The 9,975-nt window shown below is 41.5% G+C and overlaps 5 protein-coding genes across 5 annotated transcripts; 4 read left to right on the top strand and 1 right to left on the bottom strand.

The window, feature by feature from the left end:
• Positions 1-67: 67 nt before the first annotated feature.
• On the top strand, positions 68-364 carry WALSEDRAFT_65853 (hypothetical protein; the record flags this gene model as incomplete). Its single annotated transcript, XM_006959930.1, has 1 exon — positions 68-364. A coding segment is annotated over one exon (297 nt), but the record flags the coding sequence as incomplete, so codon positions are not given.
• A 1,957-nt stretch (positions 365-2,321) lies between these two features.
• On the top strand, positions 2,322-3,555 carry WALSEDRAFT_61222 (hypothetical protein; the record flags this gene model as incomplete). Its single annotated transcript, XM_006959929.1, has 3 exons — positions 2,322-2,974; positions 3,024-3,323; positions 3,369-3,555. Coding segments are annotated over exons 1-3 (1,041 nt in total), but the record flags the coding sequence as incomplete, so codon positions are not given.
• A 557-nt stretch (positions 3,556-4,112) lies between these two features.
• WALSEDRAFT_48276 (ribosomal protein S13) lies at positions 4,113-5,037 on the top strand. Its single transcript, XM_006959928.1, has 2 exons — positions 4,113-4,305; positions 4,472-5,037. Exons 1-2 carry the CDS (start codon positions 4,303-4,305, stop codon positions 4,943-4,945), a joined length of 477 nt encoding a protein of 158 aa, XP_006959990.1. The 5' UTR covers positions 4,113-4,302; the 3' UTR covers positions 4,946-5,037.
• A 798-nt stretch (positions 5,038-5,835) lies between these two features.
• On the bottom strand, positions 5,836-7,086 carry WALSEDRAFT_21316 (ZIP zinc/iron transport family; the record flags this gene model as incomplete). The annotated part of the gene is made up of 5 exons (XM_006959927.1): positions 5,836-6,276; positions 6,323-6,616; positions 6,666-6,772; positions 6,818-6,854; positions 6,901-7,086. The coding sequence occupies 5 exons, from the start codon at positions 7,084-7,086 to the stop codon at positions 5,836-5,838; spliced, it is 1,065 nt and encodes a 354-aa protein (XP_006959989.1).
• Positions 7,087-8,719: 1,633 nt separating this feature from the next.
• Positions 8,720-9,899, top strand: WALSEDRAFT_65850 (single hybrid motif-containing protein; the record flags this gene model as incomplete). The annotated part of the gene is made up of 6 exons (XM_006959926.1): positions 8,720-8,774; positions 8,824-8,888; positions 8,934-9,023; positions 9,070-9,585; positions 9,631-9,724; positions 9,775-9,899. The coding sequence occupies 6 exons, from the start codon at positions 8,720-8,722 to the stop codon at positions 9,897-9,899; spliced, it is 945 nt and encodes a 314-aa protein (XP_006959988.1).
• Positions 9,900-9,975: the final 76 nt, after the last annotated feature.

Here is a 9,975-nt window from a genome sequence, read left to right as displayed (position 1 = left end):
ACCTAACCTAACCTAACCTAACCTAACCTAACCTAACCTAACCTAACCTAACCTAACCTAACCAGGATCTCAAGCGGTACAATTCCATTATAGCAATGCTAGCGGTGTTGTTAATAACATCACTCGTAAAGATGGTGATGACGACTTAGTCTTAACCATTAATACAGCTCAACTTAACGACTACACTGGACCGCCTGTAGCCGACCAAGATTTGGACTACGTAGACGCTGAAACAGGCAAATTGATCATTTCAAAAGACGACCACGGTACACATGCTAAAAGGTTAGGACTTAATGGATGTTGTTCCAGCGAAGATTGGTGGTGGACTAAACGTGATACTACCTTCGGTAGTCAAAAATCGTAATTTCGAATGGCCTTTAAGCGCCGATGCAACTGCTATAGCGTTTGGTCCAGTTGTGATAGACATGGCAAAATGGTTTTTCACACACGCTAACGGATAGTTTACTAGTTGTGCAACGGAAACGTTGACTTATGCAGCAGAGGACACAGGCGCCACTCTCTATTTTATAAATGGAGGTGGATGTACCACCACTGCAACTAGAGATACTATACATGATGGATTGATGGATGCAGTACTATATTTTAGCAAAAAATAAAAATAAAAAAAGCTTGTTTCACTTTAACACATGGCGGTAATTGGGAGGCCCATGTTTCAATGTCTCTCACTAAGTTGCCAGCTAGCAAAATAGATTGCAATGCGAGGCCATGGTATGCTTGTAAATCCAACGAAGACGGCAAGCCGTACTGTTCTGTCTTAGGTAATATTCACGATGAGTTATAAAGGACAGAACTGGTTCTTATTCCTTGTACCCATTCTACTTATACATATTTCTATGCATACACATAGTAACATCGGACAAGGATGGCCTAGGGCCGAAAAGTGGTTGTTTGTGGTGAGTGTGTTGTTAAGTGTTACATTATCAGCCCGAAGGCATACTTCCAACAACATAAAGGAACACTTAGAAAAAAAATACAAGGATGCCGTATTACCTTTTATTCTCTTCACATTAAATGTCCTATTTAATTACAAGAATAATCGTAGTCCTTTGGAAAACGGAGGTCGTTGAACATGTGTACTACCTCGCAAATAGATCTCAATATCATCTCAAACAGGCAAGTTGAATTATTTCCTATATAAAAGTTCATAATAAAGTTATTTAGAGAAAAGCTAACTGTGAGGTCGTTTACCCAACGACACATTTATTAGCCGAACATGTTACTATTAGAAATACGAGGATTTGCGCAATCAAAGGGTATAGATAATCTCTAAACACTATGACGGCAACATGATACTAGTGAACACTGGAAAAAACAACAGTTCTAGTGCCCTGTTAGATAAAGATTTTCTAACAGTCTGACTTTTTTTAGAAGGTAGCAATATTTCAGCACTAATCAGCATGCCACGCTGTATTGCTCGAGCTGCGTCGGGGTCTAGTATAATTTGTGTGGTTTATTCCGACACCATTTTCACATGTAATCCTTTATAGCAAAAGTCAGACAAAAGCAAAGTTATGAAATGCTGTCAAAATCAACTTATAGTGTTGACGCAACATGAAATCAAAACAGTGTTTCTCTGTACTCCTTGAGCTTATGGAGTTTGGGATAATTGTCCATAATTTCGAGTAGTTAACATCAGGCACGATAGTTACATCCCTCGTCATAACCATTCTGAATCAATGCCAGTAGGAATTTGAGGTTAGGGAAGATCGGGAATTCAACCCTCTCCAGGAGCACAGATACAATCGCATGAGGGAAAAGCCCTAATGCTTATCACCACATCACTTCAGCTGTCTTTGCGAGAACACTTGCAGCCCATGAGGACCGTCGTGCCTCTCCGCGATATCGCCTGCTAGCTGTTCTAATACCACCTAACTCAGTGAGTACACACCCAGGAATCTAATGGATGTTTACATCATTTCATTGTCAAGCGTATAGCCACGTCTATTGTCCCCTTCATTGTCATCCCACGCTTTCTTCTACTAGGAGGGTACGGAGTGACATCTAAAGTGCGGACGAAGTGACAACGCATCCACTTCGTCTGAGCTCAGCGCTGTAGTCATAGCCATCTATCAGCCTGGCGTTCTCTCATCTTCTCCCTTTAATGCGCTGCGCTAGACTCGACGACCCACCTATGTGGTCATAGAAGGAGCACGACAAGGCCCAAGCGTTGTCCTCCAAATAAAAACTGTAGAAAGATAGATATAATAAGATTCTGTCGTAGATCTCAAACATACTTGTCTGCGGATGAATCAGGTCTCGCAATTTTTTTTATCACTGAGGCCTGGATCAGGCAGACCTCCAAGTCGATCTCCTTGCGTATATACGAGTAAATAAAATAAAAGAATTCCAACTAAAACACACACTCATTTAAAATATTAATTAGTCGGTTCAATAACCATGTCAAATCCTCATCCATACGCCTCAAAGACGAGGAATTCGAGGAGGTTCAAACGTTCAAATAAGAGGGATATTTGGTATGACGACGGTGGTAGCACTGATGTACTAGCTACTGGTACTCCAGCTCCCAGCTATGCCTTTCCTACACCTGCTACTGACGGCAGAACTACAATAATCGGTGAAGATGTCAGGAGCCTCGCAAATCAATCCAGAATGTCTATGCAGAGCGTACCAACTCAATCTGTAATCTCACAACTCTCTCTTGCTAGCCAGTCGATTTTATCAAGCCAATCGGTCATCAGTCAGCAAAATAGCTTAGCTAGTCAATCTAGTGCCAGCGTGATCAGTCAGATTAGTGCGTCTAGTGCATCCAGTGCAGCTAGTTCAAGGTCATCAGCATCGTCAGCATCTTCAGCCTCATCACAATCGTCGGTGTCGTCAGAATCATCGGTCTCCTCAGAGTCATCGGTATCCTCAATATCTTCGCAGTCAAACCTTTCCACATTGTCCTCTCAATCAAACCTCTCCAGTATTTCCACCCTTTCTACCGCAAGCAGTGAGTTTTATTAGGCCATCTATTTTATTTCCACTAACTAGGATCTCAGCATCTGCTTCTCCGGACGCTACCCTCAGCAACTCCGACAGTGGAAACGACAAAGCCTGGATCGCTGGTCCTATCGTTGGTTCAATCGTAGGTTTCTTAGCGCTCGTAGGATTAATACTCTTCCTGGCCACTCGCAAGCGTAACAAAAACAGAGCACTTCAAGCGAAGGAAGCCCAGGAAGCTGCCTTGATGAGTGGTGGTGGTGGTGCTACTGCTGCCGCAGGTGGAGCTGGCGCTGGTGCCGCAAGTTCTGTGAACGCTACGCCGTCACAAAACAACAACATGCTTGGTGTAGGAGCAGGTGCAGGTGCAGCTGCGGGTGGACTAGCGGGAGCAGGAGCTGCCGCTGCAGGAAGCAGACGTTCATCGACTCCATCATCACATTCAAGAAGAGACTCCCTTCTCGCCAGATCGAATAGTGATAGATCGATGTTCAGGTCACAGTCCGAGCATTCATTCAGCCATTGGGACCAACAATCCAGAAATAGCCACGATTTATTGTCTGCTGCCCCAAATAATAATGGACAATCCACAAATAGTAATAATAGACACTCTGTGGCATCCCCATTGGATGAACTCGTCAGGTCATTCAGTGTTAGGAAAGCTAGGAAGTAAATACTTTTAATTTAACTTTAGATTTTCACTTTCAATTTCTCACTTTAGTTTTACAAACACAAACACGTCTCGTATTCAATACCCACGATGCTTTTTGGAGTTCATTTTATTCGTCTAACCTTCTGTTTTCGTGTTTTCTAATATTAATAAATGCTATTTCAAATGGAAATGTCTGCCAACTTGAAGAGAGATGACCTAAGGTGTTCTAATATGATCTAAGGCGATCCGAGAACCACAGCACAGGTTATAAAGCGTGCATTAAATACATCTAGCTATACATAATATAATACAATATAATATACATTCCTAAATGATCTGTCAGTAAATTCATCAGAAGTACCACACATCAGCAAGTGTCAGTTAAAAAGTTGAAATCATCAGATACACAGCCACTCTGCCTGAGCTTACGGGAAGACGTCCTGGCTGTGCACCTTAACACAAGAGGTGCCAGTAAGTGAGCCCTAAAAACCATGGGCTTTTCTATCATGTGTGCTGATGTGCGAGTCCAGTAGAGACTCACTCTAAATTACCAACCAAGAAGCTGCTCTTGGAAGCCACTCTTGGTCGTTTTGAATTAAGAGGCGCTTAATCAAAATCAAAAATTTGTGGCCTCTCGAGAAGATTTCTTGAGATAATTTCTTGCAGTCGAGCGTGCAAGATCAAAAATGGTAAGGAAAATAATCCAGCGCGGGTGGTACGATATTTATTACAGAAGGATATTATATTAGCTTGCTGGCCTGAATCCGACGTCGCTATATAACTTGATGCATCTTATCCCACTCATTCGTATCGCCCCGCTATACTCAGAAAGACACCCAGACTCACACTCTACAGGCCAGCCTAGTAGCCCCAGAGCCACATATGCAATTCCAGCATATCTTGCGTCTTCTCAACACCAACGTCGATGGTAAGAGAAAGATCCAATACGCGATGACTGAAATCAAGGGTGTTGGTCCACGTTACGCAAACGTCGTCATCAAGAAGGCTGATGTCGACCTCTTCAAGCGTGCTGGTGAACTTAACTCTGACGAACTCGAAAGAATCGTCAGCATTCTCCAAAACCCAACCCAATTCAAGATTCCAAACTGGTTCTTGAACAGAAGAAAGGACATCACCGACGGTAAGAACTACCAAGTCGTCTCTAACCAAGTCGATGCCAAGCTCCGTGACGATCTTGAGCGTCTCAAGAAGATTCGTGCTCACCGTGGTCTCCGTCACTTCTGGGGTATCAGAGTCCGTGGTCAACACACCAAGACTACCGGTAGACGCGGTAAGACCGTTGGTGTCTCCAAGAAGAAGGGTGGTTAAATTTATGCCTTTCTGGTCATGTCAACTTCAAATACATCGAATACATCAGTTTCGAAAATTTTACACACAAATTTTCTCAAAATGTTTAATGACACTCGTGTTGTGACTGTGATAACAACTTCCCTTCTGTAGTTTGAGTCTGATGATGTTGTTGCTTTCTGAGATCGCGCTTGCAAGAGGCTGTCGATGACTGTTGGTCGGAAACGACTGGGAAGACCCTGAAAGGCTATCTTCCATTTTGTAGCAATCTCGTTCTCACCTTCTCGTGTTGCATTGTTACAAAGCATTGCGAATTACACTCAATAATTGTGTTTTGAATGAAATTAATAAGCATCCATTAGAAAAATACATATCTGCTTTGAAATAGATGATGCTTAACTTATTTTATCTAGTAATGTTTGTAAAGGACACCATATGTTAGCTTTCATTGGATCGTTTGTGAGGTTATCTCTGTACATGAAATCAACGAAATTTAATAACACAATGCACTGTAAACAGTATAACTAAAACGCAAACATCTGTACAACTTCCCTGTAGCAACACCAAATTGTTAGAATCAATGCATAAATGACATCCAAAAGAAAGTTACAAGAGTTTTGTCGATAGGAAATGAGAATCAAAGCATTACCCCACAACAAGGTGAGCGGTGTCTAACTATTCCGCAACGTAAGATACTAATTTCAAGTTAAGAATAAGATGTCATACAGATTGTTTGCTCTTTAAAGGGAAAATCATCCACGAAAAAACCTCAATCCCTTAGCACTACTTCTAAATGCAATATAATCAATTAAATGGTGTACAAACGTAAATAGTAACGCAAATAAAAGGTAATCCAAGAGAATAATCAATCCAAATCTATAACTATTGTTCTGTAGACAAAGACATCCCGTCTATGCCCAGTAACCGAGCAAGCTCATTAAACCTGCACCTAGGAGAACGCAAAAGCTGGCATATAAGACATATATATCTGATGCGTTCTTCATGTGGCTGCTGAAGATGAAATCGTGTGCCAACAATTCAACTAAACCAGTGTAAAGGAGAATACCACCCGAAAGAGAATTGAGGACACCAGAGACGATGAGTGCAGCTGTTGACTCGTCGTTGTACGTCTCGCGTACACCCAATCCAATAGCAATAAAGACTGGTGTGATAAGAAAGTAGCATGCTGCTCCAGTGTATGGAATCCACCATTGCTTAAGTGGTAATTCAGCGAGTCTAGCACCTAAACCGAGACCTTCGAACATCTGATGGAAGACGACAACGATTAACAAAACTCTGAACTCGTCAGAAGCAGTGGTTGCGAGTGTCAAACCAAGAATAGCTGAGTGGAACTACTGTGTTGTTAGATAGACTAGGATGATCGAATATGTTACTCACGAGAACACCAAATTCCAAGATCGCAACACCTGTGACCATTGACATGGTGTTGTAACTGTAACTGTGCGCTGTGTGTACGCTCTCGACGTCGTTGGTTTCAGCTGACTTGCGATCACCGATCGTAGCTGCTGGTGCATCGTGAAGGTGTGGTGTCTCTGGGTTGTGAGTTTCTGCGCCATGTGATCCAGCAATTCCGCCAATACCTTCATGACCGTGATTGTCGTATTCCAGACCACGTCTTTGGAGATATTTATTTCCCAAGCGAGAAGCCCACAACTCAGCGAAGAAGATGAACTGTTGTGGTTTGTTAATTGACCTTCTCAATAGTCTAAGGTATACCTACGAAGACTGATGCTTCTGCCAACGCTGGAGACCAATCGTAGTCGTTCCATGCGCCGCTAAGACACTCTTCGTTTGAGAGTTCCTCGAAAGCTTCAGCGAGCAAATGAACTGAAGTAGTGTTAAAATAATTATTTCATAACTATCTTCACCCACTGAAAGCAGTTGCTACGATGACACCGGAACCAAAGTACTGCAGACGAATGAGACGGTTGCAATTTGTGTGACAGATTACACACCTTTACTGTGTCATAGAATATCTTAGGCAATCCCAAGCCCTTTATTCTACCGGTGATAATTGGGAGAAGAGTACCAAACGCAGATGTCGCTAAAACGATAAAGATGGCACCAATACGGAGACTGTGATGGCATGAGAATATTGAGTCAAAAAAATGAATACACTCACCCTTGTAGGGAGTTATCATTGTATTTACTACCACAGTTGGCTTCTTTTTTGGTGTCAGAATGTCAAGTTGATATGAGATCTACAAACCTTCTTCTTCAGCTCTAAGTACCAAATTTGTGAACTCTGCAGACATATTAAATGCTCAAAGTAACGAAAGAAGGATTTTCGTGGTTAATATACTACCTCATACAGGAACTGTCAACAATCACAGTCATGACTGGGGAGGTTGCCGTCAATTGAAACTTCATCAAAGAAACCATAAATCGGTTGTATGAAGATGTATTATTGTCGGCATTTGTTGATGCTGCTAATATTATTGAATACAGGCTCATTATACGTTTATTAAGTGCATATTGATTGGTCAACAGCGCTGTAACTGATGACCGCTTGGGTTCTCTAACACGGCGTCTGGAATAATCACTAAGTACCTTATACCGATGTGGTGTATTCTATTCTGATTTTTCTAGTGCTTTTAATGCCGCGGAAAATGACAGGGGTCGGTCAACATGACATAACCAACCTGTTTATCCGATTGGTTGAAGTTGCTATATTCTTATATATGACTATTTGTTACCTGGTTACTCATTTGTTTGCTTATCAGACCTACTTCTTCGGTCGTTCCAGCAGCATTGAAATATTGATATTAGCAACTTCATCATGTCTATTCAGATATTAATAGGAATACTTCCGGTATATTAATTGGGGGACTCATTCCGCTGGAACTCTTACAGTACCTTCATTTTCGTTCCTTATGGCTTATTCAAGCTGATACGACGGAGCTCATCCCGTGTAAAGTCAGTGTCCTGCGAGGTTAAGTGTATGTTTAGCGTGTAGCACTATCGTATATACATTGTACGCAGGAATACTAGTATGTTAAGCAGTTAAGTGTTGTGGGAATAAACAGCAAGTTGATGTGTTCTTCAGAAATATAAGTGAAAACATTTATGTCCCGTAGCTGATCACAAAAGCGTGTATATTGAATTGATGAAAAATTTTCACCTCAGTCTACATCGGAGAAACGTTAGAACATCAAGAACCCTAGGTAAGCTTTCTCTAAGTATGTAAGTTACCTGAACAACTTTCTACACATTATGTAGACATTATTGAAGGGTTTCACAAACTTTCTCATTACTAGTGACAGGAGGGAATCATTTGTTTCATGACACACAACAAACACAACGTTATGGTTTTCTATGTGCCACAGAAATATTTTCCAAGTAAGACTACTTACTATTATAGTTTATTCGTAATTTGAATATTTTGGCGAAACTTATTAATAGTATCTTGTAACAACCGTAGTAAATAAAATCTATTCAACAGAAATTCAGGAGGTATCAGTTCCGTTTTTAATATACCTAGTGTGTTCGTTTGAGAAGCCAACGACATGCAGCAACACAACTGAGCGAGCTGCCATTGTTTCTGAGTGCTTATAATACATTAGCAAGTTATTAACGAGTTATATTCGGTTCGCTTTCAATTTTATAACCAGCCTTTCTATTTGAGCACTTGCCCCGATATAGCAGCAAGTAAATGTGAGTAGATAGAAATGTACTAGATATTCAAATGGAACGCCTTAATTTATTAATTTATCGTACACTCCTCATTTTGTCCATAGGTTTGCATCCCCCAGTGATTCCTTCTACCAAACATCCATGAGCTACCTTACAAGAACAGCCCTAGCAAAGGCGGTAGCCGCATCAAACAGGAGTGAGGATATCATACATTTTTATGAATATACTGATAACCTTTTAAATAGCTGCTGCTAGGACGTTCACTACAACTATCGTCAACAATGAGCTCAAGAAGTTCGATTTTCCAGCGGTGAGAGTGAAATATAGCGTGTAGTGTACATCTAATAACTATCAGATGAGTCCTACAATGACTGAAGGTGGTATCGCCTCATGGAAAAAGCAAGCCGGAGAGACATTCAGTGCTGGCGATGTTTTATTAGAGATTGTAGGATATCTAGCGTATGGCACATCATTAATTAACGTCATATTAGGAAACAGACAAAGCTACAATCGACGTCGAAGCTCAGGATGACGGTGTTGTCGCCAAAATCATTTTAAACGACGGTGCAAAGAATATTCCAGTCGGTGCACCAATAGCTGTACTCGGAGAGGAAGGCGATGATTTATCAGCCGCAGACGCCGTCGCACAGTCTGCTGAAACCGCACCTGAAACTACCCCAAAGGAGGAATCCAAGGAGGAAGTCAAACCAGTAGAAACATCAACCACAGCATCAGAGCCTAAAGATACTCACGTTGACTCACAAAAGCCACTCTTCCCTTCAGTTTCACGTTTACTCGTTGAAAATGGCATATCTGACGCTGGCTCAATTAAAGGTACAGGTAGACACGGTATGCTCACACGTGGTGATGTACTTGCTCATTTGGGTAAGATTGACAATCCACGCGGTACAATGAAGCAAGTTGTTGATAAACAAGCCAAGGAGGCTGCAGAGTTTAAGCCATTTGAGACCACAAAGAAGGCAGATGCGCCAAAGAAGGATGAAGGGGTGAGTTGGGATATCTTTTTGAGACATGACTAATAAGATTTACAGCCATTGGATTATGTCTCCATCCGTAGCATTATTACAGCTGGATTATCAAAGAAAGTCGCACAAAACGCAGCTTTTGCAGCACCAAAGAGCGAAGGTGGGTGTATCAATAGCTTTCTAAACTTTTCGTTTAACCAGATTTACTAGATTCCGCCTCATTTGACGAAATTATCGCACCATACCTCGAACAACCAAAACCAAAGGTTGAAACCTTGGAAAGAACCCCAGAAACACCAAAAAAGACTTCAGATTACTTAGATGGCTTGTACTAGATAATAAATTTCACTTGTTTTTTCACCTTACTGTCTTCTCTTTTTATGACGACCGGGAGGTTTATCAGGAGTGTCA

Source organism: Wallemia mellicola (assembly GCF_000263375.1).
Source record: "Wallemia mellicola CBS 633.66 unplaced genomic scaffold WALSEscaffold_21, whole genome shotgun sequence".
In the NCBI taxonomy this organism is placed as follows: Eukaryota; Fungi; Basidiomycota; class Wallemiomycetes; order Wallemiales; family Wallemiaceae; genus Wallemia; species Wallemia mellicola.
Note: the sequence above shows the minus strand (reverse complement) of the source record. Positions and strands in the feature narration are given on the sequence as shown.